Below are 27,737 nucleotides of genomic sequence, written 5' to 3' on the forward strand. Positions count from 1 at the left end.
GCAAACACCCTATGGCAATGAATTCCGCCACGTATCACACCAAACGCTCACCCGAGGAACAGTCAAAGATTCCCTCCTCCGGGTGTTCCACAGCTCCCTTGGGCTTCCCAGCTGTCACCCTGTGTGGAAAGAGCAGGCAGGGCAGGTGTGCTCTGCTGTGTGCTCCCCAGCACTCGAGGGGGGAGCTGGAGAAGGGAGGGGAGATGTGGGATGGTGAGGAGCCTCCCCCCGTGCCCTCCCCACGTCCCCAGCCCGGGTGCTCTCCCAGCTGAGTTTCACATGAAAGCTCGTCCACACCTCTGCCACCCCTCCCTGTGCCACCATTGTAGCCCAACCACCCAGAAACTTCAGCGGCATCAGCAAGCTCTGCCAAGTCATTGTTCATCGCTTTTCAGGGGTGTTGGAGGTGATGAAAGGCATTTCCATGACACAGCCACAGCCAGGAGGTGGTCACAGGAGTGCCGTGGGGAGCAGATGTCAGCCGAGGCCAGGACGTGGTCACGGAGCGCTGCAGGGGCTGTGGAGATGGTTAAGGTGCCTGGGTGTGGTGTGCGGTTTGTGTTTGGTTGCAATATTTTTATCCCTTGTCCTTGAACTTATTCCCAGACTTCACTGTGATAAGAGCCAGGGGTTGACTTCCCTTCCAGCCCTGCCTGGCACACATGGGACAAGGTCACCCACCATGGGAGCTCGTGGTACCTGGCAAAGCACAGAGCGCAGTGGTGTAACGGGGGCTGGATGGGTGCCGGGAGGTGGCCGTGGCCCAGGGGGTGATGATGGGGGAGCCTTGGCCGGGGCCAGCTCGGGGTCACACTGGCAGCGGGGACTCACTCAGGTGGGCTCAGACACGGGGCTGCAGCTGGAGGCACCATCTCCCCTGGTGCCGCAGTCAGAGCAGCCCAGGTGGTGGCCCAGCGGGACCTGGTGGTGGCCCACGCCAGGAAACAGCTCCTGTTGCCTTCTCCTGTGCCGGGGCCGGGATGTTGTGTGCCATACCTGGTGTGCACTTCCCGTGTCACCTCGCCCAGAGCCGCCCTCGCCGTGGTCCTCTCGGTTAACCGCGGCGCCCAGAGCAGCCGCAGCCCGGAGGGGGAGGACGAGCCCAAACCCCGCCAGGCGCCAGTACAGCACGGAAGAAGGGTGGGACAACGAACGGTCGGGCTAAAAGTAACTGGAGACGGCCAGAAAAAGAAAAAAAAAAAAATAAAAGCATCTAACGAGCCAGAGACTTCTTATGGAATGAAAACATCTGTTGGGCGCCGGGTGGGGGTGGTCCAGACTTTTCGGGGTGCCCAGGGCCCGGCGAGGGGGTCCCGCAGAGGTCCAGCCCCGGCAGTGGCGCGGAGCAGGGGCTACTCGGGAAGATGCCGCGGTGGCCCGGGCACGTCCAGGGACGGCTGCGGGGAGCGGGCAGAGCCCCCCGAGATTGGGCTGGAGGGGGTAGCGGCCGGGGGAGGCTAGGCAAGGCAGCACCACCGGCATGGGACGGGCCCGGGAAAGGGGCTCCGAGGGGTGGGACAAGCCCCGAGGCCCCGGGAGGGGGCAACCGGCGGCTGCCGGGGGGAGGACACGGACACGCACCGGACGGCCCCGGGGCGGGTCGAGCCCGGCGGCGCATCGGGGCACCGGGAGTGCGGGAGCCGCCGGGGGTGCGGGAACCGCCGGGGGTGCGGGAGCCGCCGGGGGTGCGGGAGCCGCCGGGGGTGCGGGAGCTGCCCGGGGGAGCGGGAGCTGCCCGGGGGTGCGGGAGCCGCCGGGGGTGCGGGAGCCGCCCGGGGGTGCGGGAGCCGCCGGGGGTGCGGGAGCCGCCGGGGGTGCCGGGGCCCCTCCCGGCGGGGCGGGGCGTGCGCGGCCGCACGTCCGGAGCGGGGCGGGACGAGACCGGGTCGGCCCCGCGCGGCACCGGCAGAGCGCGGAGGGGCTCGAGGCGGTGCAGAGCCGTGCGGTGCCGCTTGGCTCGGTTCGGCTCCGTTTCGCTCCCCTCGGCTTGGTTCCGTTGGGTTCGCTTCGGTTCGGCGCGCATCAGCTCGGCTCGACGTGATTCAGAGCGGCTCGGGTCGGATCGGAGCGGATCTAAGCGGATCGGGTCGGACTAGAGCTCGGCAGAGCCCGGCAGCTTTCGGCACAGCCCGGCACAGCTCGCAGAGCGCGGTTCGCGGCGGGGATGGCGGTGCCGGAGCCGGACGCGCGGCTGGCGCAGGAGAAGGAGGAGGAGAGCGAGGAGGAGAGCGAGGTGCTGGAGGAGAGTCCCTGCGGCCGCTGGCAGAAGCGCCGCGAGCAGGTGGGAGCCGGGCGCGGCGGGTCGGGAATGCCGGAGGGCGGCCATGGAACGCCGGGAGACGGGATGCGGATGCCGGGGAATGGGGATGGGGACGCCGCCGCCGGGCCCTGCGGAGCCCCGGGCTGTGCGGGGCACGGGCAGCGCCCGCAGGTGCCCGGGCACGGCGATGGCCGGAGCCGGAGGGCGATGCGGGGAGCGGCTCCGCGGGGAGCGAGTCCCCGGGGGCGGCCGGAGGTGCGGGGAGCCGGGCTCGGTCATGCCCTGGTCGGGCTGTGCCGATGGGGAAAGCCGAGCTCGCCATGCCACAGCGCTTCGTGTGCTGGCGAGGGAAGCCGAGCCCGCTTTGCCTCGGTGCGGGCTGTGCCGGCGAGTAAAGCCGAGCTCGCCTTGTGTCGGTGCGGGCTGTGCGTGTGAGGAAAGCCGAGCTCGCCTTGTGTCGGTGCGGGCTGTGCCGGTGAGGAAAGCCGAGCCCGCCTTGTGTCGGTGCGGGCTGTGCCGGCGAGGGAAGCCGAGCCCGCCTTGTCTCGGTGCCGGCTGTGTGGGTGAGGAAAACGGAGCTCACCTTGCCTCGGTGCGGGAAGCCGAGCCCGCCTTGCCTCGGTGCGGGCTGTGCCGGCGAGTAAAGCCGAGCTCGCCTTGTGTCGGTGCGGGCTGTGCGGGTGAGGAAAGCCGAGCCCGCCTTGTCTCGGTGCCGGCTGTGCGTGTGAGGAAAGCCGAGCCCGCCTTGTCTCGGTGCGGGCTGTGCTGCTGCGGGCTGTGCCGGTGCGGGGACCGGGCTCACCGTGCCCAGGTGCGCGGGCTCCGGGCTCGCCACGCCGGGTGTAGGGAGCCGATCTCATCGTGCCCCGGTGCGGCTGCTGCTGGGGGTTTCACCGTGCCCTGCTCTGGGGTGTCTGGAGCAGCAGTCGGGCTCTTCGTGTCCCGGTGCCGGGTGCTGGAAGCTGGGCTCATCGAGCCCCGTTGGGAGGGCCCGGGAGCCGGGCTCGCCGTGCCCCGGTGTGGAGAGGCGGGCTGTGCCCTGGGGCAGTCCGAGTCCGTCCCGCAGCTCCGATGCCCGTGGGACCAGCGGGGCTGGGCTGCCGACAGCCGCCCCGCGGGTGCTGGAGGCTCCCGGAGGGTTCTGCGGGTCTGGGTCCGGAGCTGGTCCCGGTGACAGCCCCGCAGGTCGCAGCATAGTGACCCCGGGGCGCTGGCCCGGAGCTCCTGCAGGAACGGGCACTCGCCGGGTCACTGGTGGGGTGCCGGGGCTGCCCTCAGAGCCCACCCCGGGCGCAGGAGAGTGCGGTTCCTCCTCTCCAGAGAAGGGGGTTAGTTCACTTCAGCTCATCTTCCTACACCGGGGTGCAGCGCCAGGAGTCCCTCCCCAAAACTGGGGCTGGAGTCACCCTGTCTCTGCCAGGGAGCAGAGCCGGCAGAATCCTGATCCCAGACCGGGCTGGGGACAGACACGCCACAGGCACTGCCGGAGGGGAAGAGGCCCATCCGAGGCCAAAGCCTTTATCTGCCCCTTATCTCCCTTCTCCCCGGTTAAGGACCCGGCCCCAGCGTTCAGCTCAGCCTGCGGCTGCATCTCCCGGCCTGAATTCCCAGCCTGGGCTTTGCTGAGATCTTGATAACCTGCTCCTGGCTGATAAGCTGCTCTGCCAGCACCTGCCCTTCTGTCCCTCGGTGCTGCCAGGTGCTTCCACACCCACATACCCCTTCCCCCCGCTCCTGCTCCCTCCCCCTGTCTGGAAAGCACCTTCCCCACACCAGGGTGCCTGACCCTGACCCTCATGAAATGGAGGACATTGAGGAGCTGGAGCGTGTTCAGAGACAGGAATAGAACTGGGAAGGTCTGGGGCACCAGGAGCAGCTGAGGGAGCTGGAAAGGGGCTCAGCCTGGAGCAAAGGAGGCTCAGGGGGGACCTTGTGGCTCTGCACAGCTCCTGCCAGGAGGGGACAGCCGGGGGCGGGGGGGGGTCGGGCTCTATTCCCAAGGAACGGGAACAGGAGGAGAGAGAACGACCTCAGGCTGGGGAGGTTTGGGTGGGATATTGTGAAATTTCTTCCATCTGTTCTGGCCAAAGAGTCATGTTTAATGGTGAGGATTTCAATGCTGACCTTGTGCAGGAGCTTTCTGGAGCAGTGCTGCCCTGCCCAGACCTGGCCCAGGGGGGTTCATCCTCCTGTGCAGGCGTGGGAGAAGTGGAACCCCCCAGTGCCATCTCCGCACAAGCACTCTGGGTCTCTGTGCCGTGCTCTCCATCCACAGGGATTTTCCAGCTGGAGCAGTGGGAAGGGTGGGTTGGCCTTCCCAAGGGCAGCACAGCTGTTCCAGGAGAGCCGGAGTGGCAGGAAGGCTTCCTGACTGCCGAGTGGAGGAAGTTTTGTGGAGGAGCTGTGTTGTGCACATTCACAGATGCTTCGTGACGTGCAGGAAGGAGCCGGGCGCTGGAGATCCACTCTCCTCTCGCTGCCCTCAGCTCTGCTGGGCTTTGTACCCGCGGGGAGCTTCCCTCGCTCTGCCGAAGATCCATTGCTATTTTTTATTTCCCTGATCACTTTGTCAGAGCCCAGCCCTGTGTGGGACCCTCGGAGCTGTGCCTGATCTCTGGTTTGCAGGGCAGGGCCATCAGGGGGGCACTGTCCTGGTGGGCAGAGCGGGACCTGGAACGCTGGTGGAGCACAGGCAGGTGTCCTGCTTGATCCTCGGGGCTCAGCCTGGAGAAAAGGGGGCTCGGGGGGGACCTTGTGGCTCTGCACAGCTCCCTGCCAGGTGAGGGTCAGGCTGTGCTCTCAGGAAACAACAGGACACAGGCAAACAGCCTCAAGTTGTGCTAGGAGAGGTTTAAGTGGGATATTGGGGAGCTTCCTCCTGGAAAGGGCTGCCCAGGGCAGTGGTGGAGTGCCCACCTGAGGGGAGATTCCACATCCCTGTGGGTGTGGTGCCTGGGGACGTGGGTTGGTGGTGGCCTTGGCACTGCTGGGACAGGATGGACTCCGTGGCTCAGAGGTTTTCCCAGCCCAAACCATTCAGTGGTTCCAAGGTTCTGCAGACTGAAAGCGATATATTGACATTATTGTACCTTAATGGTGTGGACACAAGGACTGCACCTTGTTTTCACACACGGGACTCTGCTGGGCCTGCCCTGCCCCCAGGAAGAATTTCCCTTCCCAGCCTCCTTTGCCGATTTGTGATCCTTTATTCCTCAGGGATGTGGAGTCACAGGGCGGCACGAGCAGTTGAGGGAACAGGAGCCCTTGGACAAGGTGTGAGGAGAAGCAGCTCCATGGCCCTTGTGGTGTCCCAGCCCAGCCCTGCCCTGCCCCTCTCAGAGCTCTCCTGTTATTTGTGAACTGCTGCTGGCACAGAATTTTCCACGTGGGAGCACCGGGGCTCTTTCAGCTTTGCCTTGATGACCTCGTTTGCTTTTCCCACCCACCCTGGGGAGTACGAGCAGAGGGGAGAGGAGACTTGGTTTTCTGCTTTGCTGAAAGGTTTTGTGCCCCTGCTGGTGTGAGCAGGGCTGTGGTGAGCCCCAGCAGCCCGTGCTGGGCTCAGTCTGGTTTATCCCCGCTGGTTTGGGTTCCCAAACCCTCGATCTGCCCGGGAAGGGGGGGCTGGGACCAGCAGGTGTTTGCTGCTCACCACTGCTGGCCCCACCACATTCATCTGTGCCATTTCCTGGGGTCAGGCTGTGATTTCCACACCTTCACCTCTCCCACCCATCCCCACCTGTCAGTTCTGCCCATGGTGCTCCCGGTGGGAATGCCCTGGACCAGCCCTGGCCTCCTGCAGGCCTTCCCTTGGGATGAGAGTGCTGTGGCAGAGCTCAGCCGTGGCTCGTGGATGGACCTTTGGAGTTGTTCCTATAATTTATTCCTCTAAGCCACCCTGGAGTTGTCCCTTGCTCGTGATTCTGCCGTGCTTCCAGTGTGGGATTTGCTTTGGAGCAGCCTTGGAGTTGAGTGAGGGAAGGGATGAGGCACCCAGAGGGACCTGGACAGGCTGGGGAGGTGGGACCGAGTGATCCTCGTGCACCTGGGCCAGGCTCCAGCACAGACACGGGGTGGGGGGACTGCCTGGAGGGGATCCCTGGGGTGCTGGGAAAGGCTGGACATGCCATGGTCCCCAAACCCCCCGTGCCCTGGGCTGATCCCCCAGCAGGAAAGGAGGGGGATTCTGCCCCTGTGCTCAGGTGAGAGCCCACCTGCAGAGCTGCCCCAGCCCTGGGTTCAACAGCAGGAGGACGTGGAGCTGCTGGAGAGAGCCCAGAGGAGGCCCTGGAGCTGCTCCAGGGCTAGAGCCCTTCTGGAGCCAGGCTGGGAGAGCTGGGGGTGCTCACCTGGAGAGGAGAAGGCTCCAGGGAGAGCTCAGAGCCCCTTGCAGGGCCTGAAGGGCCTGGAGTCAAGGGATGGAGGAACAGGACACAGGGAATGGCTCCCACTGCCAGAGGGCAGGGCTGGGTGGGATATTGGGAAGGAATTCCTGGTTTGGCCCTGGCACGGGGAGCCCAGAGCAGCTGTGGCTGCCCCTGGATCCCTGGAGGTTTTCCAGGCTAGGCTGGATGGGGTTTGGAGCAACCTAGGCTAGAGGAAGGTATCCCTGCCCATGCTACAGGGTTGGACTGAGGGTCTTGAAGATCCCTTCCCACCCAAACCATCCTGGATGCTCCAGTTCTGACTCTGAGCTTTAACTCATCCAGCTGGGTGAAAGAGGAAAACAGCAGCATAAATGCAGGGGAGAAATGCTGAAGCAGCATTTAAAGAAAATAAAGTGATGTTAAAAGTCAGCAGTAGGGGGAGGTTTGGGGTGCTGCTGTGGGTTCCCACAGATCAGAGAATGAAAACAAAACATGGAAAAAGAGGGTAAGCGCTGGAATCCCGTGAGGTGCAGGGGGTTCCCATTTTTAGGCATTAATGAGGTTTGCACTTGGCAGCAGGACCCCGGTTCCATGGTGGATGGTTTGGGAAGGCTCCAACTATGCAATATCTGCCACGGGGTTATTTTTAAAAGCTGCTTTGTTGCCAGCCATCCCCAGGGATCTGGGCTGGGAGCGTGCGGAGCTGTGAGGAGTTTTTCCAGCACAGGGGGATCAGCTGCAGGACTTGGCTCCCTCTTCTCCTGCCATCTCTTTTGTTCCTGCCTCTTTCTGCTTTTCTGGCTTTTGTTTGCCGTGGGTGAACTTTGTAGGGTGAGTTTGGGGTGACCCTGCTGAGCTCAGGTGATCTCGCAGGTGAACTTCCAAGACTTTTGTGTTAATAGCCAAGAATTCAGGATGATATCCTAGAATTTAGGGTTCATATCCAAGAATTCAGGCTGATATCCAAGAATTTAGGATGACATTCAAGAATTTAGGGTTAATATCCAAGAATTTTGGCTAATATCCAAGACTTTAGGGTTAATAGCCAAGAATTTAGGGTTAATACCCAACACTTCAGGATGGTGAAGGCTTCACCCTGACTGTGCTCTGAACAGGGGTTTTGGGGCACCCCAGAGACTTCTAGTAAAGGGCAAACCAAAAGGAAAGGGAACTCTGTTGGAAAGCTCAGCAGCAGATAAATGTTACTGGAAGCAGACAGTGGAGTTCTGTCCCCAGCACGTGCTCCGGGGGTCTGGCAAGGAACAAGCCTTGGCTGTGCCAGATTTAGAGTCCTCCCCATCACCCTCCGGCTCGTGTGGGCGGAGCGGGGCCTCTTGTGGATGGTTCCTCGGGGCTGCTCTCCCCGTGCCACGTTCTCCATTTCACGGAGCCTTTAATCCTCCGGGATCTTACCCGGCCACAACAATCCCGTGCCTTGTTCTCGCTGCTGGGGAGGGGGCTGACGTCAGCCTGCCGTGAGGCTTCAGTGCAGGAGCTCGTGGTTTGTCATGCAGGAACACGCTCTTTATCCCCATCCATATTCTGCAAGGAATGCCTGGCTGCAGCTCCTGTATCCCATTCCTGCTGCAGCTCCTGTATCCCATTCCTGCTGCAGCTCCTGTATCCCATCTCTGTACTCCATGGGAATTCCTGGCTGCAGCTTCTGTACCCCATTCCTGTTCTCCATGGGAATGCCTGGCTGCAGCTCCTGTATCCCATCCCTGTCCTGCACAGAATTCCAGGCTGCAGCTCCTTTATCCCATCCCTGTCCTGCACAGGAATTCCAGGCTGCAGCTCCTTTATCCCATCCCTGTCCTGCACAGGATTCCAGGCTGCAGCTCCTTTATCCCATCCCTGTCCTGCACAGGAATTCCAGGCTGCAGCTCCTTTATCCCATCCCTGTCCTGCACAGAATTCCAGGCTGCAGCCCGGTGCTCCCCCCAGCCCGAAGTGTTACAATTCCTGGCATTTGCCATGTTTTCTTCCCTTTCCTGCCTTTATCCGGGCTGCTTTTGGCCCTTTCCCTCTCTTTCCCTGGGGGGTGGTTTTGTTTGCAGTGCCCGAGTCGCAGCCGGCTCCAGCCCCCTCTGTGCCCCCGGCTCCTTCCTGCTTTTGCTCGGCTCTAAGCGGAGACCTTCGCGGTCCCGGCGGGTTCTGCGCTCCCCTGCCGGGCCGGGGGTGTCCCGGCCGTGTCCCGGCCGTGTCCCGGGCCGGATGAAGCTGCTGGAATGCTGTGGCTCAGCCCTGCACTGAGCAGTGCATGGCAAACCGCGGCTGAGCTTCCCGCAGGGCTGACAGGCTGCTCACCGAGGCTTTCCTTGGCTTTCCTGGAGCCGCTTCGCTGGGGCTCAGCTGCTCAGCCGGGCAAGAGCACGGAAATCAGACCGAATTCCTCCGAGCCGGGCTGATTCCTGCTGGTCCCTGCTCCTGCCTGGCCCATGGAGAATGTGGAGCTGAGATGCCCTTCCAGCACGGTCTGCTGTGTCCTGCTGTGTCCTGCTGTGTCCTGGCCGGGCACTGCAGAGGCTCCCGGGGCCTTTGGCCTGGCTTGGACTGGTGGGCACAGGGGGCTGGGCTGGGGTGGCCCCAGGTTTGTGTCACCTCCCCAGGCTGTGCTGGGCCAGGGTGACTCCAGGTTTGTGTCACCTCCCCAGGCTGTGCTGGGCCAGGGTGACCCCAGGTTTGTGTCACCTCCCCAGGCTGTGTTGGGCCAGGGTGACCCCAGGTTTGTGTCACCTCCCCAGGCTGGGCCAGGGTGACCCCAGGTTTGTGTCACCTCCCCAGGCTGGGCCAGGGTGACCCCAGGTTTGTGTCACCTCCCCAGACTGTGCTGGGCTGACCCCAGGTTTGTGTCACCTCCCCAGGCTGTGCTGGGCCGGGGTGGCCCCAGGCTCGTGGCCCCTCCCGGGCCATCAGGGCCTGGGGGTAAAGCAAACATTGCCGCAGGCTGCGGCTGCAGTGTGGGCAGGGAACTTCTCCCAGGAAATAACAACCCTTGTGCTGCCCCGTGCAGGATCTCTCCTGGCTCTGCTCGGGGCAGTGGAAAAATACTCCTCTGTCCCCTTCCCGCAGCAGGGGCCGGAGAACAGGGATCGCAGTGTTCGCTCGGCAGCTGCCGGGCAGCAGGGAAGGGAAGGGCAGGGCAGGGCAGCCGTGGGCACGGAGGGAAGCAGAGGCTTCCAGCCCTCCCACCGTGGGCCGGGGCAGCTCCCGAGATCCTGCGGGGAGAGGCATGGTCCCTGTCTGCTGGGATGGCACAGGGACCCCTGGGCTGCTGTGGCTGCCAGGCAGGAATCTCCTGGGAGTGGACAGTAGCTTCCCACTGCCAGAGAGCAGTGCTAGATATGGGATGGATGGGATTTTGGGAAGGAATTCTTCCTCCCTGTGAGGGTGGTGAGGTGTTGCAATGGGAGCAGTGCTAGATATTGGGGTGGGATGGGATTTTGGGAAGGAATTCCTCCCTGTGGGGGTGGTGGGGTATATACAGTGGAATTCCCAGAGAAGCTGTGGCTGCCCCTGGATCCCTGGAAATGTCTGAGGCCATGTTGGAGGGTACTTGGAGCAATCTGGACTAGTGAAAGGTGTCCCTGCCACGGCAGGAGGTGAAACGAGGTGAGCTTTGTGGTCCCTTCCCACCCACACCACCCTGGACTTTGACAATTCTGTGACAGGGAGAGTTCCTGGAAAAGAGCTGGATGCCATGGGTGCCCCTCCTGGCCTGGATGGGGCAGCTCTGGCACTGCTGGGTTGTCCCTGACTCAGTTTCCCTCCCGCTCTCTCAGACCCTGGGCACAGCCATGCACTGGGGTGCTTCTGGGTAACTGGGCAGCCCTGCTGCTCCCTGCCCCGGCTCTGCTCCTTCCCCCATGCTCCAGGATGGAACTGGCCACCAGTTCCTGTGAGGGGCAGAGCCCGCCCTGTGCCTCCCTGTCCTCGGCGGGGGTTCCTCAGCCAGGCAGGGCTGAGTCAGTGCTGAGCTCACGGTTTGTGACAGACAAGATCAAATGCTTCACTGGAACCAAAATATTTTCCATCTCGCACACTCCTCTCACCTGCTGGTTGTGTAACAGGATGGCACAGACAGAACAGGTTTGTCTGGCACTGTGGATCCCTGGGCAGAGCCGTGGGGCCAGGACCGTCCCCAGCCCTGGGTGCTCCTGCCCGGGTCTGTTGCTGCTGCCAGCTCAGGGACAGCCTCTATCCTGGCCTGGGGCTGCTGCCAGTCCCCTCGCTGGGGACAGAGGGGTGCAGGTGACCCTTCTGCTGTTGGATGGGGCCCTGGAGCAGCAGCTGGGAGCCGGGAGTGTGCTCCCAGCTCAGGACAGGGGGGTGTGACAGTCCCTACCCGGGCACGGCAAGGCACAGGAGGTCGGTGACCCCTCACCTCCAGGGCCTGCGGGCTCTGCCCGTGCTGCCACTCCCCGTCCCTGACCCTTGAGGACCTGCAGGACACAGCTCAGGTGTCCCTGACTGGGGCCTCAGCCCTCTCAGATCACTTTTTCCCTTTCTTGTGTTTTCTGAAGCAATTTCTGTGTTGCAAGAGCCGCCCCTGCCCTTCCTGGGGCCACAGCCGGGGACGGTGGGGCACAGCCTCGGTCAGGGCCAGGGGACACAGGGTTTGGGGGGCACAGCCTCGGTCAGGGCCAGGGGACACGGGGTTTGGGGGGCACGGCCTCGGTCAGAGCCAGGGGACACGGGTTTGGGGGGCACGGCTGGCTCAGGGCCAGCAGGGCCCCATCCCTGCTGCCCGTGTGTGTCCCCGTGTCCCACCAGGAGCCAGACACTGTCACCCCGCTCACAGGACAGAGGGGTGGACAGGCTGGGCTGGCATTTCCTCCGCAGGGGTTTTGTGTTCACTGCTCGGCCCCGCGCTCCTCCAAATCCACCCATGCCCAGCACCAAACGTGGTGGAGGCACAAAGGTCTGGAGTAATTACTGCACACCGTGAATGGAGAATCATGGAATGGTTCGGGAAGGGACCTCACAGCCCCCCCGCCATGGGAGCAAAACCTCCTCTCCCCGTTATTTGCTGCCCCATCCCCCGGCTGCTCTCCCAGCCGCATCCCTGAGCCCGTTCCCGTTCCTGGCTCAGCCCTCGCTGACGAGAAAAGCTCAGAAGGGAGCGATTGCTTGGAAGCTGCAACCTGATCTTTGGTAAACCTGCCCTGCCCCGTCCCCAGCGGTCGCTCCGGGCGCCGGGCGAGCGCTCCCGGCAGCGGCGGCGCTCCCGGAACGGCGCCGGTGCGCACCGAGCAGCGCACGGAGCTGCCTGACGGGAGCGGGATGAAGCCGGGGGATGAACCCCGGAGACCTGCGCCGCCGCGTTTTGTCCCCGGCAGGCTGTGCTGCGTTTATTTATTGATGGAGGCCAGGCCGGAGCTCGGAGCGGGAGCAGCCGGTGGGGATCGGCTTCGTTCCCACTCGGCCCACACGGAGCACGGCCGTGTCCGCACGGGGCGGGGAAGGGTCCGGAGGTCACGTTCCGGAGCCTCCCGGATCCCGGCACTGGTCCCACTGCTGGGGTTGGGATCCTGGATCCTGGCTGATCCTGGCAGATCCTGCTGGGGCTCATCCCACTGCTGGGTTCATCCCACTGCTGGGATCTCGGCAGGTCCTGGCTCTGATCCTACTGCTGGGCTCATCCCACTGATGGGTCCATCCCACTGGCCAGGTTTGGGGTTCATCCCACTGCTGGGGTTGAGATTCCAGATCCCAGCAAATCCCGGCACTGGTCCCACTGCTGGGTTCATCCCACTGCTCAGATCCCAGTTCATCCCACTGCTTGGGTTGAGATCCTGGCAGATCCACTGCCCGAGCCCTGGGTGCTGGGATGCCCCTCGGGCTCGGAAAGAGCTGGTTTGGAGCTGGGAGGGACCAGGATGAGGTGGGCTTTAAGGTCCCTCCAGCCCAAAGCAGTGATTCCAAGAAGATTGTGTGACTGGCACTCTGGCTGTGTGCACTGGGATCACTGGGAAGGCTGTGGCCCATCCCTCGCCGGCCATGCTGGGCTCTGTGCGGACCCTGTGCTGGGCAGAAGGAGGAGCAGAGGTGCTTTGTGTGCCCGCAGCATGAACTGGGCATGCCCTGCTAATGAGCCAAGGGTGCTGAGCGCTCACGGCTGCCCCGAGCCCCGCAGGGACCAGCCCCGAACCGGCCAGTGGGGTGGACCCCAAACCTGGCCAGTGGGATGAGCCCCAACAGTGGGATGAACCCCGAGCACAAAACCCCAGCAGTGGGATCAGCTCTGGCATCAGGATGAGCCCCAAGCCCCAGCAGCTGCACACCATGTACCTGTACCTGCCCCAGGAGCAGCAGAACAATCACCTCTGGCTCCCCTGGTGTGGCAGATGGGCTGGGCACCGTGCCCCTGCCCGGGCTAAGAGGGGGCACAGCCCCCCTAGAGTGCCCCCAGGAAGGGGCAGGAGCAGTGGGGGCTGCAGTCCCAGTTCCGCCGGGATGCTTTGAGGTCGGGATGCAGCAGCACCTCTGCTGGGAGGCAGGAGCCGGTCCTGGGCTGGGGCTCTGAGCCAGGTGCCTTGGAGGTTTTACCTGGGCTGGAGGTGGGTCCTGGTGGTCATGGCTGCTCTGGGGAGCAGGAGGGCCCATGGAGGTAACACCTGAGGAGGTGACAGCTGCGGAGGTGTCACCTGTGGAGGTGATACCTGCAGAGGTGACAGCTGTGGAAGTGTCACCTGCAGAGGTGTCACCTGCAGAGGTGACAGCTGCAGAGGTGTCACCTGCGGAGGTGACAGCTGCGGAGGTGTCACCTGTGGAGGTGACAGCTGTAGAGGTGGCACCTGCGGAGGTGACACCTGCAGATCTGCCCCGCAGGGGTTCTGGGATGGGGCTCTGTGGCCTCAGGGGATGGGAAGTGCTTGGGCAGCTGCTGGGGCTGCACCCCAGCTCCTCGGGGTGTCCAGAGGAGCTGTGGTGGCTCTGGTTTGTCCAGACCTTTCCCTGGACAGGGCAGGTGCGGGTGGCTCCCCACGGCTGCTGGGACAGGGTGCAGGGCACGGCCCCAGCTGGGCGCAGGAGCAGGGCCAGGGAAAGCCACAGCAGCAGTGAGGAGCCACAGGGCCAGCTCAGGAGCTGCTCAGGACCTGCTCCCAGGGGCTGCTTCTCCTGCTGCCTCCCAGCCCAGGGCTCCCACAGCACAGGCACCAGCTGGAGATTCGCTCCACGCTCCATTCCCAGCCAGAGCCTCTTCCGCGGCCACTCCAGGGACCTTCGTTCCAAAAGGATTTATTTCTAACACAGCGCCATATTGCCGTGGCAGGGAGTGTTGTAAGAGTGTTGTAAGAGCGTGGAGACTCCTCTGCTCCTGGGCAGGAATCGGGTTTCGGGCTGGTTCATTTATTATTTGTTAGGGATTTATTTGTGCATTTGCTCTGGGAAGCGCCGGTGTCAGGGACTCTGGAAGCACTTGCTGCTCTGCCAGTGGCTCGGAGGTGATTGTGCAATAAGCTGAGGTCACAGTGCACCTCCAAAGCAGTGGGTCCCTGTTGTCAGGAACTCTCTGCATTCCCAGAAATGCTTGGAGGTGGGTCTGTGGATAAACCAGTCAGACTGACCAGCGAGGTCTGGCTGATCAGGCCAGGATGGGCCATTCCTGAGCCAAAGAGAAAAGAAAATGGATTTTTTTGGGAGCTGCCCATGCAGCAGGTGGTGCCAGCCTCCCCTGAGGCCTTCCCTGTCCCCAGGTGAACCAGGGGAACATGCCTGGCATCCAGAGCACCTTCCTGGCCATGGACACGGAGGAGGGTGTGGAGGTGGTGTGGAATGAGCTGCTCTTCACCGACAAGAAGGCCTTCAAAGCACACGAGGTGAGACCCCGGGAGCCCCCACACCTTCCTAGGCAGGCACAGCCTGGCAGGACAGGCTCCTGCCCTCTGGCACTGCGCCTTCCCTGGCTGCTCCCTCAAAGGGAGCTCCTCTGGACCTCACACCAGTGTCCCTGGGCACCCCCAGCTCTTGGGGGTGTCCTGCCCCATCCCAGGAGCTTCTATGTACCAGGACCTTCCTCCTCACCTCTCTTGCCCCATCCCAGGAGCTTCTACGTGCCAGGGCCTTCCTCCTCACCTGTCCTGCCCCACCCCAGCACCTTCCTCCTCACCTGTCCTGCCCCATGGCAAGCACATTTCTCTCCCTCTCAGGATTTTTCATAGAGGTGCACAGAGAGAAACAAAAGAGAAAACAATTTCTATTTCTACTCCTTGTTTTTCCTATGTGGAATGTGTTTAGAGAATTGTTTACCTGGAGTGAGTGCTTGATTGGATTCTGGTGAGGACTGTTTTTGCCTGATAGCCAATCCAACCCACCTGGGGCTGGACTCTCAGAGAGGGTCACGAGTTGTGTTAGAGAAAGTAGTATGTAGTTTTAGTATCTTCCTTTTTAGATAGTATATTAATGTATTTTAGCATAGTTATAATAAAGAAATCATTCAGCCTTCTGAATTGAGTCAGACATCATCATTTCTTCCCATTGGGTTCACTTGCATTTACAATACTGCCCCACCCCAGGAGCTCACCTGTGCTCTGTGTGCCCCCAGGAGAAGATCAAGACCATGTTTGAGCAGCTGGTGCTGGTGGATCACCCCAACATCGTGAAGCTCCACAAGTATTGGCTGGATGTGAAGGACTCCAAGGCACGGGTAGGGATCTGGGGGGATAGGAGGGGATCCCAGCTCTGCTCCTCAGCCTCCCTTCCCCTCTGGGGCCAGGCTGGGGGCAGCTGACCCCCTGTCTCCTGCCAGGTCATCTTCATCACGGAGTACGTGTCCTCGGGGAGCCTCAAGCAGTTCCTGAAGAAAACCAAGAAGAACCACAAGGCCATGAATGCCCGGGTGAGCTCCTGGAGCAGTGCAGCTCCCGCTGGAGTGGGTGCCTCTGTGTCCCTGTCCCAGGGAGGGTCTCTGGGACCCCACAGGGCACAGCAGGGGGGAGCTGCTGTCACTTGGGGACCCTGCTGGAGCCCAGGAGTGCCCAAGTTGGATCCCAGTGGCCCCAGGGTGGCGGTGGCTGTGGTGGATGACACTGCCCCATGTGCTCCCAGTGTCCTGCCCCTGCCCAGGCTGGCAGCTGGGGACAAGGGACTAGCAGCACCTGCACAGCCACTGCCCCGAGCTGGTGTGAGGGAGCTGGGGGATGATCCAGAGCCACCTCTGCCAGGGCAGGGACACCTTCCACTGTCCCAGGCTGCTCCAAGCCCCATCCAGCCTGGCCTTGGGCACTGCCAGGGACCCAGGGGCAGCCAGAGCTGCTCTGGGCACTCTCACAGGGAGGGATTTCCTCCCAAAATCCCACCTGACCCTGCCCTGTGCCGGTGGAAGCCATTACCCCTGTCCCATCACTCCATCCTTGTCCAGTCCCTCCACATCCTGCAGCCTTGAGCTGTTTGCTGCAGTCACTGGAGCAGGGGACAGGGACAGCTTCTGTGGGACAATGTGAGACACACCCCTGAGCCGGGGCAGGGCCAGAGGGATGTCCCTGGGAATGGGTGAGAAAGGCACAGGGGAATTTCCCTGTCCCTGGAAATGGGTGAGAAAGGCACAGGGGGATATCCCTGGGAATGGGTGGGAAGGGCACAGGGGAATGTCCCTGTCCCTGGGAATGGGTGGGAAAGGCACAGGGGAATGTCCCTGTCCCTGGAAATGGGTGGGAAAGGCACAGGGGGATGTCCCTGTCCCTGGGAATGGGTGGGAAAGGCACAGGGGGATGTCCCTGTCCCTGCGAATGGATGGGAAGGGCACAGGGGAATGTCCCTGGGAATGGGTGGGAAAGGCACAGGGGGATGTCCCTGTCCCTGGGAATGGGTGGGAAGGGCACAGGGGAATGTCCCTGTCACTGGGAATGGATGTGAAGGGCATAGGGGGATGTCCTGTCCCTGGGAATGGATGTGAAGGGCACAGAGGGATGTCCTGTCCCTGGGAATGGGTGGGAAGGGCACAGAGGGATGTCCTGTCCCTGGGAATGGGTGGGAAGCCCTGGCCTGGCCAGGGTGCCAGCGTGTCCTGGCTGATGGAGCTCTGTCCCCACTCTGTCCCTGCCCTGTCCCTGCCCTAGGCCTGGAAGCGCTGGTGCACCCAAATCCTCTCAGCTCTCAGGTGAGGCTCCCCTGGCTCCCTGCCCTGCCCTGCGGGGTGCCGAGGCTGTGGGCTGTGCTTGGGACACCCCTGTGCCCACCCTGTGCCCCTCCAGCTTCCTGCACTCCTGCGAGCCCCCCATCATCCACGGCAACCTGACCAGCGACACCATCTTCATCCAGCACAACGGGCTCATCAAGATCGGCTCCGGTGGGCAGCGCCGGCCCCGCCGGGGCCACGGGGGTCTGGGGAGGTCACAGGGGGTTCACAGGGCTCTGGGGGTCACGGGGGTCTGGGGAGGTCACGGGGGGCTGGGGAGGTCACAGGGGGTTCACAGGGCTCTGGGGGTCACGGGGGTCTGGGGAGGTCACAGGGGTTTGGGGAGTTCATGGGGCTCTTGGGGTCACAGGGGTCTGGGGAGGTCACAGGGGGTTCACAGGGCTCTGGGGGTCACGGGGGTCTGGGGGTCACGGGGGGCTGGGGAGGTCACGGGGGGTTCATGGGGCTCTCGGGGTCACAGGGGTCTGGGGGAGGCTGGAGGGTCAAAGGGGTTTCAGGGTGTCTGAGTGGCCTCAGGGATCCAAAGGGCTCTGAGGGGGTCAGAGGGGCTTCAAGGGGGTTTGGGAGGTCCAAGGGGTTCAAGATGGCCCCAAGGGGTTCAGAGGGGTCTAAGGAATCCAGAGGGGCCTGGGGGTTCTGAGGGGTCCTAGAGGGTGTGAGGGGGTCAGAGGGGTCCCATGGGCTCAGAGGGGCTCGAGGGGGCTGGCAGGAAGAGGATGGGGGTCATGGGGGTGTGTGGGGGTCCTGGCCAGGCAGGAGCCCTGCGAATTGCAGGGTCCCTTTTTGGGGTGCCAACCTCAGTGTTACCTTTTCTTCTCATGCCCTCGCGATGCCCGGCTCCACCCGGCGCTGCCCGGCAGTTTGGCACCGCGTGTTTGCCAATGGTGAGTGACCCGTGGCCACCTTCCCGGGCTGGGGACACCCCCTGAGCCCCCCGGGGGCACCGGGCACGGGGGATGGCGCTGGGCTCCGGGGGGAGGGGGCACCTTCATCCCTCTGGGAACTGCTGCTGTGGGGTGGGAGCAGGGGGGGCTCCTGGGGTGGGCAGGGGCACGGATCCCCTCAGACCCCAGGGTGGGCACACACTGACCCCACGGGTGAGCACACACAGACCCCACGGGTGGGCAAACACAGACCCCATGGGTGGGCACACACAGGCCCCAGGGTGGACACACAGACCCCACGGGTGGGCACACACAGACCCCATGGGTGGGCACACACAGACCCCAGGGTGGACACACTGACTCCACGGGTGGGCACACTGACTCCACGGGTGGATAAACACAGACCCCATGGGTGGGCACACATAGACCCCAGGGTGGACACACTGACTCCATGGGTGGGCACACACAGACCCCACAAGTGGTCACACTGACCCCACGGGTGGACACGCTCATGGGTGGGCACACTCACAGGTGGGCTCTCTGATGGGTGGGCTCCCAGCCCCTCCTGAGCGCCTGCCCCTCTCCCCCAGCGCTCCCGGATGATCTCCGCAGCCCCATCCGGATCGAGCGGGAGGAGCTGCGGAACCTGCACTTCTTCCCCCCGGAATACGGCCGTGAGTGGGGCTGGCAACGGGCATGGGGAACGGGGCTGGCAACGGGCACGGGGAATGGGGCATGGGCTGGGAACAGGGCATGGGGAATGGGGCATGGGGCTAGGAACGGGGCACGGGGAACGGGGCTGGCAACGGGCACGGGGAATGGGGCTGGGAACGGGGCATGGGGAACGGGGCTGGAAACGGGGAATGGGGCATGGGGCTGGGAACGGGGCATGGGGAACGGGATTGGAAACGGGGAATGGGGCATGGGGCTGGAAACGGGCACGGGGAATGGGACTGGAAACAGGCACTGGGAATGGGGCATGGGGCTGGGAATGGGGCACGGGGAACAGGGCTGGAAACAGGCACGGGGAACGGGGCTGGCAACAGGCATGGGGAATGGGGCATGGGGCTGGGAACGGGGCACGGGGAATGGGGCATGGGGCTAGGAATGGGGCACAGGGAACGGGGCTGGAAACGGGCACGGGGAACGGGGCTGGAAACGGGCACGGGGAATGGGGCTGGAAACAGGAACGGGGAATGGGGCATGGGGCTGGGAATGGGGCACAGGGAACGGGGCTGGGAATGGGGCATAGGGAACGGGGCTGGAAACGGGCACGGGGAATGGGGCATGGGGCTGGGAACGGGGCACAGGGATCAGGGCATGGGAATGGGGATCGGGGCACAGGGAACAGGCATGGGGAATGGGGGAGCTGCACAGCAGGGGAGGGCATGGGAGGGCAGGTGGGAACAGGTGAGGGGATATGAGAAAAGGTGAGAACAAGTGAGGGCAGGGGAGGAAAGGTGAAAACAGATGAGAACAGGTGAGGGCAGGTGGGAACAGGTGAGGGCAGTAGTGGTTGTCCACAGGGATGGTGTGGGGTGTCCCGGGGTTGTCCAGGTGGGGCTGTCCAGGTGAGGCTGTTCAGGTGGGGCTGTCCAGGTGGGGTCCAGCCCTGAGGCTCTGCCCAGACGTGTCCCGCTCCCTCTGTGTTGCAGAGAAGGCAGACGGGACAGCCGTGGACATCTTCTCCTTCGGGATGTGCGCGCTGGAGGTGCGGAGCGGGATGGACCCTGGGCACGGTGGGACCCCAGCCCCTGTCCAGAGGTGTCCCTTGCCCTGTCCGGGGGTGTCCCCTGTCCCTCTCTGGGGCTGTCTCCACCCCTCCCTTGTCTGGGGCTGTCCCTGCCCTGTCTGGAGCTGTCCCCTGCCCGGGCTGTCCCCTATCCCTGTCCAGGGCTGTCCCCTGTCCTTACCCAGGGCTGTCCCCTATCCCTGTCCAGGGCTGTCCCCTGTCCTTACCCAGGGCTGTCCCCTGTCCCTGCCCTGTCCCTGGGAAGCCCCCACGGACTGGCTGTGCCCCTGCCCTCACAGATGGCCGTGCTGGAGATCCAGACCAACGGGGACACGCGGGTCTCGGAGGAGGCGATCGCGCGGGCCCGGCACTCCCTGGACGATCCCAACATGAGGGTGAGAGCACCTGGGGGAGCCTGCTGGGGCTGAATCCCTGTCCTGGGGGTGAATCCCTCTCCTGTGTCACTCCTGGGTGTAAATCCCTGTCCTGTGTCATCCTGGGTGTAAATCCCATCCTCATCTCTCCCTCCTCAGGAGGGGAGCAGGGTTTGATAAGTGGAGCAGGGTTTGATAAGGGGACAGGACAGTTTGGGGGATAGCTGGGGTTTGGGCTCAGCCAGAGGTAGGCATGGAACAGCTGGAACTTTTACCCCCTCCACCCACCCCGACCCACCCAACCCCCCTCTTTCTGTGGCAGCCTCCAGAACATCCCATAATGAGTTTGTGCATTCCCAAATTCTCTTGTTTGGTCACAGAGTTTCCGAGGCATCCCACAGTAAATCCTGAGATCTCCTGTGATCCCACAGTTCCCACGTCCCAGGAGAGCCCAGGAGCGGCTGGAGTCTTGTCGAGGGTCTCTGGGGCAGGTGGCTCTGAGGGGACCAGTCTGGGGGTGCCCACCTGGCACCCTTGGGATCATTTTGGATTCCTCACAGACGTCCTGGCCCATCTCCTGGCAGCAGCAGGGCAGGAGCTGGAGGAGCAGTGACAGGCTGGGCTCCCCTGCTCTCAGGGAGCAGGAGCAGGCAGATCCCTGGATTCTCTGCTCATCCTGCCCTGTCCCCACTCCCACCACCACATTCCTGCTCCCGGGGCTGATCCTGCTCCTGCCCCTTCTCCTGCAGCCTGTGCTGGGCTCACAGCCAGGATGGGGCCACTGGGGACTTTGTTCCCATCTCTGCCCACCCGGAATTCTGCTGCAGCTCCCTGTCCTGGGGCTCCTGCTGCAGGACAAGCCCTTTGCATCCATTTCCTGGGAAATGGGACCAAAACTAGGGTGACCCCAGGCCTAGGGCAGTGACCCCTGTGCTGGCACTGCTGGGGCACCTCCAGTCATGGGGCAGGTTTGCGGTGCCCAGGTGAGGACATGGAGAGGCTGGAGCATGTTCAGGAGAGGAAATGCAGCTGGGAAAGGTCTGGAGCCCCAGGAGGGGTGGACATCAGCAGGAATTTCCTCATGGAAAGGGTGGTCAGGCATTGGAACTGCCCAGGGGGTTTGGAGTGCCCATCCCTGGAGGTGTCCAAGGAGAGATTTGGGTGCTCTGGGCTGGCGACAGGGTGGGGATGGGGCACGAGGTGCACTCCATGGGCTGGGAGCTCTGTTCCAGCCTCAGTGATGCCAGGACTCTGGGATGGTGTGAGAGGAGCAGGGCAGTGTCCTGCTCTGCTCCAGCTCTGGCCCTGCTCTGCCCCCAGGAATTCATCCTGTCCTGCCTGACCCTGAACCCAGACAAGCGCCCGAGCGCCCACAACCTCCTCTTCCACCGCGTGCTCTTCGAGGTGCACTCCCTGAAGCTGCTGGCAGCCCACTGCTTCATCAACCACCAGTGTGAGTGCCCGGGCCACCTCGAGCCCAGCTCATCTGCCAGGGAGCCGGCTGGGAGAGCTGGGAATGCTCAGCCCGGAGCAGAGAGCCAGGCTGGGAGAGCTGGGAATGCTCAGCCTGGAGAGAGCAGAGAGCCAGGCTGGGAGAGCTGGGAATGCTCAGCCTGGAGAGGAGAGAAAGCCAGGCTGGGAGAGCTGGGAATGCTCAGCCCGGAGCAGAGAGCCATGCTGGGAGAGCTGGGAATGCTCAGCCTGGAGAGAGCAGAGAGCCAGGCTGGGAGAGCTGGGAATGCTCAGCCTGGAGAGAGCAGAGAGCCATGCTGGGAGAGCTGGGAATGCTCAGCCTGGAGGAGTGAAGGGTACAAGGAAACCCCAGAGCCCCTTGCAGGGCCTGAGGGGGCTCCAGGAGAGCTGGTGAGGGACTTGGACAAGGGATGGAGTGACAGGAAAAGGGGAATGGTTTCCCACTGCCAGAGGACAGGGTTAGATGGGATTTTGGGAAGGAATTCCTGGCTGGGAGGGGTTGAGGCCCTGGCACAAGGCACCCAGAGAAGCTGTGGCTGTCCCTGGATCCCTAGCAGTGTTCCAGGTTGGACAGGGCTTGGATCACCCTGGGATAGGGGAAGGTATCCCTGCCATGGCAGGGGGTGGGACTGGATGGGATTTTAGGTCCCTCCCAAACAAAACACGCGTGATGCCATGTGCAGAGGCTGGGGAGGGGGCTGTGACTCCCAGCCCCTCCCTGGGGTAGGGGCTGTGGGACCCATACCCCCCTGTCCCTCTGCCCCAGATCTGATGCCAGAGAACGTGGTGGAGGAGAAGATCAAGGAGCTGGACCTGAACATGGTGATGGCCGAGATCCGCAGGGAGGGCCGGCCCGGGGCGCAGTGGAGGTGAGGATGAGGATGGGGGAGACCCCACAGCATCCAGCCTGGAGACCCCACTGCCAGGGCAGCCCTCACCCCCTGCACCCTCCTGTCCTGTTCCCTGCCCAGGTACTCCGAGGTTTCCTTCCTGGAGCTCGACAAGTTCCTGGAGGACGTCAGGTGGGTTGGAGCTCCCAGCTCCGCCTGGGCTTCCATGGAATGTGGGGCTGGGATGGGCACACGGGAGTGTCCCTGCTGTCCCCATGGAATGTGGGGCCGGGATGGGCACACGGGAGTGTCTCTGCTCTCCCCAGGGAAATGTGGGGTCAGGATGGACACATGGGAGTATCTCTGCTGTCCCCAGCTGTCCCCAGCTGTGCTCGGTGCCCTGTCCCCACTCCTTCCATCCCTGCCTGTCCCTGCTCCTTCCAGAGCTGGCTCTGCCAGGGCCGCAGGGGATGGGATCAGCCCTGTTCTCCCTCCTTATCCCACAGGAATGGGATTTACCCCCTGATGAACTTCGCTGTCTCCAGACCCCACGCCCTGCCCCGCGCCCTGTCCCAGCCCCAGGAGGACCCTCAGAAAGCCAAGACCCCCACGCCAGAGCCCTTCGATGTGGAGACCAGGAAGGTGAGGGCAGATCCTGGGCTGCTCCAGGTGGGGACAGCTCCTGTGCTACTCCCATCCCTGCTGCAGGGACACCTCTCCCCTTAGCCATGTCCCAGGAGAGAGCCGGGAGAGGAGTTCTGGGGTTTCCATAGGAATTCCAAAGTGCCCCAGAGCCAGAGGGGCTGATCCCGAGCTGGGCTTTTCCAGGTGGTGCAGATGCAGTGCAACATGGAGCTGAATGAGGACAAGAGCCAGTGGCACGTGAGTACCTGGATCCTGCACTGCTCCCTGCACGTCCTGCTGGGAATGGGACTGGGAATAGGAAATGGGACTGGGACTGAGAAATCAGACCAGGAAATATGACAGGAAGATGGGAAAGTGAAATCTGCCTGGGATATTGGACTGGGAAATGGTACTGGGAAGTCTGGAGCTCCCAGTTCCCCAGAGCTCCCAGCAGTGCCCAGAGCTCCCAGTCCCCCCAGTTCCCCCAGTCCCCCCAGAGCTCCCAGTTCCCCCAGATCCCCCCCATCCTGCCCAGCCCTTCCGGTGTCCTGCAGGGGCTGGAATGAGTGGGCTCTCTCCTGTCTCCACAGCTCACACTCCTGCTCATCCTGGAGGACAAGCTGCACCGCCAGCTCAGCTACGACCTGCTGCCCAGTACGTTCCTGCAGGGAGTGCAGGGAGTGGCTGCTGGGGCAGCCTGGGGCCCTGCTGGGGTTAGGAGTGTGCCAGCTTCCCAGCCAGCTTCCCTACCTTTCCCTTTCCTTCCTTTCCTCTCATCCACCCCTTCCTTTTCTCATTCCTCTCCTTTCCTTTCCCTTTCCCCTTTCTCCTTTTCCTTTCTTTTTTTCCTGTGTGGTCCCAGCCCTTGCCCACCTGGACCCTGTGCACATGGAGGGCAGAGCCCCAGTGGTCACTGCAGGGCAGAGCCCCGGTGGTCACGGCAGGGCAGAGCCCCGGTGGTCACTGCAGGGCTGCATTCCCACCAGGACCCCCCGTGGGCAGTTCCTGGAGTCCCAGTGGACTCCAGAACTCCACTCTCATTCCCAGCATGGGCACAGCGTCCCCAGCACTTTCCCAAGGGATAGGGGCACCCTCCTCTGAGGAGCCCGGGAAAGGGGCAGGTCCAGCTCCTTCCAGAACATCAGGAGCCTCTGAACATCAGGAGCCCCGGGGCTGCCTCACAGCCACAATTCCCTCAGAACGCTGGGGAATGGTGCCTGGGAGCTGCTCCTGCCCCAGGCTTTCCCTGGGGGGCCACACAAAGCCTTTTCAAGTGACGCATTGTCCAGAGCCATGTTTTGGGAGCTCAGGAACCTTACTCCCCTTCCCTGCCCCATTTTCCCAGCTCTCCCAGGTGCAGGAGCCCCACGAGCTGTATCCATGCTTGTGTTCTCCTGCTCCTTGTCTCTGCAGCTGACAACTCCAAGGATTTGGCTACAGAGCTGGTGCATTATGGATTCATCCACGAGGTGAGTCCCTGCTGTCCCCGAATCTGGAGCCCCCAGAGCTCCTCCAGCTCCTCCCAGGCAGGGCTGGGATTTCTGTTCCCTCCAGATTCTGCTCCAGGAGCTGTTCCAAGGGGAACTGCCCATTGCGGCGCGTGTTAATTAGCTGGATCTTAAATAATTCTGAGTGTGAGAACCAGGGGAGCACCTGGGGAGCACACAGGGAAGGAGGCTGATTCCTTACTTAAGGAATCACAGAACCATTCATTTTGGAGAAGATCTCCAAGATTATTGAGTCCAGCCTGTGACCAAACTGGCGAGGTCACCCTGATGGCATCCCCAAGTGCCACACCCACACATGTCAGTGGAACACTTCCAGGCATGGGACTCCAGCCCTGCCCTGGGCAGCTGTGCCACGGCTGGACAGCCCTTTCCAGGAGGAATTTTCACAATATCCCACCCAAACCTCCCCAGCCTGGGGTTGTTCTCTCTCCTGTCCCTGTTCCCTGGGAGCAGAACCTAACCTCCCTGGCTGTCCCCTCCTGGCACAAGCTGTGCAGAGCCACAAGGTCCCCCCTGATCCCCCTTTTCTCCAGGCTGAGCCCCTTTCCCAGCTCCCCCAGCCTCTCCTGGGGCTCTCTTCCCTCCCCTGGATGTGCTCCAGCCTGTCCATGTCCTCACCTGGGCACCCCAAACGTGCTCCAGGACTGGAGCCAGCACAGGAAGGGCTCGGGATGGGGACTGTGGGGGTTGGAGGTGGCTGGGAGAGCCCAGCACAGGGAGCTGTGGGCGTTTCTGATTCCAGGACGACTGTGAAAAGCTGGCCGCGTTCCTGGAGAGCGCCTTCCACAAGCACCGCTCCCAAGCCCTGTGAGCCCGCGTTCCCAGGGGATCGAGGCGCCGGATGGAGGATCCCAAAGGGCTCCCGACCCACCCAGCTGCAGCAGGACTCACCTGGCCGGGCCTTGGGCCCACGGGGATTTGCCCAATCCGTCCTCTGGGAAGGCAGCAGCTGACTGAGGACTCGGCAAACACCAGGAATTAATCCTGGGACGCTGGGATGTGTTCTGGTCTCTGCTCCCGAGGGGAGGTGTGGGGGAGTGGGCAGCACCCCCAGCAGCCCCTTCCCAGTGGGGCTTGTGGAGCTGCTGCAGGAAGCCCCAGCTGGATCCATTTCCCTCTGGGAACGATCAGCCTCCTCGCTGCAGGTCCCACAGCTATTTTCTCCCTCTTTGCCATCTGGAATGGTCCTTGCTGGAGGGAGGGAGGGGAGGAGCAGGTTTGGAAAGCCCTTGTGGCACTTCCCATCTGCCACATTCCCCTCTCCATCCCAAACTTCCCGAGGTTTAAGTCTCCACTGTGCTGCCTGTGCTCAGAACCCTCACCATGAGCTGGGACTGTGTGAGCTGGACATGACATGGCTTGAGGAGAAATTCCTGAACCCACCACCTGGATCCACACATGTGGATCAGCAGGAATTTCATTGATGCTCCACAGAATCCTTGTTATTCCCCAGTTTCTCCTACAGCCTTCCAAAATCGCATCTTCAGGAGAGAGCCCTGCTGCCTGTTCCTCCCATTCCTGCAACGGTGATTGGAATGTCAGTCCCTGGCCTGGAGCTGGGGAATTGCCACCATCACCACCCCAGTGCTGCCCTTTGCCAGGGACACGTTGATGTGGAGAAAAGTGCAAACAGGAATTGTCTCTGTCCAGGAGCCATGTGGGGCTGCTCCTGCTGTGCCAGGGAAAACTGGCTCTGAAATCCTGCTCAGTGCTGCTCCTGGAAAAGCTGGCTCTGAAAGCCTGCTCTGTGCTGCTCCTGCTGCTCCAGGGAAAACTGCCTTTGGCATCCTGCTCTGTGATGTGCCACTGCTGCTCCTGCTGTGCCAGGGAAAACTGGCTCTGAAATCCTGCTCTGTGCTGCTCCTGCTGTGCCAGGGAAAACTGCCTTTGGCATCCTGCTCTGTGCTGTGCCACTGCTGCTCTTGCTGTGCCATAGGAAACTGGCTCTGGCACCCTGCTCTGTGCTGGTGCTGCTCCTGCTGTACTGGATTATCCTGGCACTGTCCTGGTGATCTGCACCATGCCAGTGTTCCATGCCAGCATTCTGGGCTGCTGCTGCTCTGCCAGAGGAATCCAGCTCTGGCATCCTGTGCTGTACTGGTGCTGCTGTGCCAGTGAAAAACACCTCTGGCATCCTGCTCTGTGCTCCTGCTGCTCCTGCTGTGCTGTGGGAATGCAGCTCTGGCATCCTGCTCTGTGCTGTGCCAGTGCTGCTCCTGCTGCTCCCGCTGTGCCAGGGAAATCTGCCCCTGGCACCCTGCTCTGTGCTGGTGCTGCTCCTCCTGCTCAGACTCTGATTCAGCTCTGGTGCTGTCCTGGTGATCTGCACCACGCTGGTGTTCTGTGCCACTGCTCTGTGCCAGTGCTGCTCCTGCTGTGCAGGGGAAGCTGGCTCTGAAATCCTGCTGGTGTTCTGAGCTGGTGCTGCTCCTGCTGTGCAGGGGAAACTGCCTCTGGCACCCTGCTGTGTGCTGTGCCAGTGCTGCTCCTGCCACTCACTCTGTGCCAGGAAAAACTGCCTTTGGCATCCTGCTCTGTGCTGATGCTGCTCCTGCTGTGCCAGGGAAAACTGGCTCTGGCACCCTGCTCTGTGCTGAGGCAGTGTTGCTCCTGCTGTGCCAGGGAAAACTGGCTCTGAAATTCTGCTCTGTGTTCCTGCTGTGCTGTGGAAATGCAGCTCTGGCACCTTGCTCTGTATTGTGCTGGTGCTGCTCCTGCTGCTCCCTCTGTGCTGGAGAAATCAGCTCTGGTGCTGTCCTGGTGATCTGCACCACGCTGGTGTTCTGTGCCAGTGCCCTGTGCTGGTGCTGTTCCTGCTGCTCCAGGGAAAGCTGGCTCTGAAATCCTGCTCTGTGCTGTCCTGCTGCTCCAGGGAAAGCTGGCTCTGAAATCCTGCTCTGTGCTGCTCCCACTGTGCAGGGGGATCTGCCCTGGCCTCCTGCTCCGTGCTGGTTCCAGTCCCTGCTGGAGCTCCGTGTGCCCCCGCTGCTTGTGCACTGTGGCGTCACTCCAGCTGCATCCCAGCGGGATTTAATCCACGCTCAGCCAGCCTGGGCTGCATCCCTGGCTCAGGCTGCATCTCCAGCAGTGCTGCATCCCCAGCAGAGCTCCATCCCCAGCCCTGCTCCATCCCCAGCCCTGCTCCATCCCCAGCAGAGCTCCATCCCCGTCCCATGCTCCATCCCCAGCAGAGCTGCATCCCCAGCCCTGCTCCATCCCTGGCCTTGCTCCATCCCCAGCCCTGCTCCATCCCTGGCCCTGCCCCATCCCCAGTCCTGCTCCATCCCTGGCCTTGCTCCATCCCCAGCCCTGCTCCATCCCTGGCCCTGCCCTATCCCCAGTCCTGCTCCATCCCTGGCCTTGTTCCATCCCCAGCAGAGCTCCATCCCCAGCCCTGCTCCATCCCCAGCAGAGCTGCATCCCCAGCCCTGCTCCATCCCCAGCCCTGCTCCATCCCCAGCCCTGCCAATGTTCCCATCTGGAATCAATCTTACCCCACCTGACAAATCAATAAAGCCCAGTCCCACTGGAGGGCTCTGCACAA

The 27,737-nt window shown here is 62.6% G+C and overlaps 1 protein-coding gene across 7 annotated transcripts; it reads left to right on the forward strand.

The window, feature by feature from the left end:
- The first annotated feature begins 65 nt into the window (after positions 1–65).
- On the forward strand, positions 66–27,737 carry NRBP2 (nuclear receptor binding protein 2). 7 transcript variants are annotated; one of them, XM_085574103.1, is made up of 18 exons: positions 511–534; positions 14,328–14,450; positions 15,176–15,277; positions 15,380–15,469; positions 16,689–16,729; positions 16,824–16,918; positions 17,629–17,652; positions 18,243–18,326; positions 19,308–19,363; positions 19,684–19,779; positions 21,079–21,211; positions 21,998–22,100; positions 22,203–22,253; positions 22,568–22,703; positions 22,890–22,943; positions 23,276–23,339; positions 24,031–24,154; positions 24,936–27,737. In XM_085574103.1, the coding sequence occupies exons 1-18, from the start codon at positions 526–528 to the stop codon at positions 25,144–25,146; spliced, it is 1,596 nt and encodes a 531-aa protein (XP_085430229.1). In that variant the 5' UTR covers positions 511–525; the 3' UTR covers positions 25,147–27,737. The 7 variants fall into 7 exon arrangements, with proteins under 7 accessions (XP_085430234.1, XP_085430229.1, XP_085430232.1 ...); XM_085574106.1 differs by having other exon boundaries at positions 24,099–24,154; XM_085574104.1 differs by lacking the exon at positions 511–534 and adding an exon at positions 1,874–2,281 and having other exon boundaries at positions 18,265–18,326; positions 19,308–19,391.

The sequence above is a fragment of the Lonchura striata genome, chromosome 2 (assembly GCF_050655825.1).
Source record: "Lonchura striata isolate lonStrDom1 chromosome 2, ASM5065582v1, whole genome shotgun sequence".
NCBI lineage: Eukaryota > Metazoa > Chordata > Aves > Passeriformes > Estrildidae > Lonchura > Lonchura striata.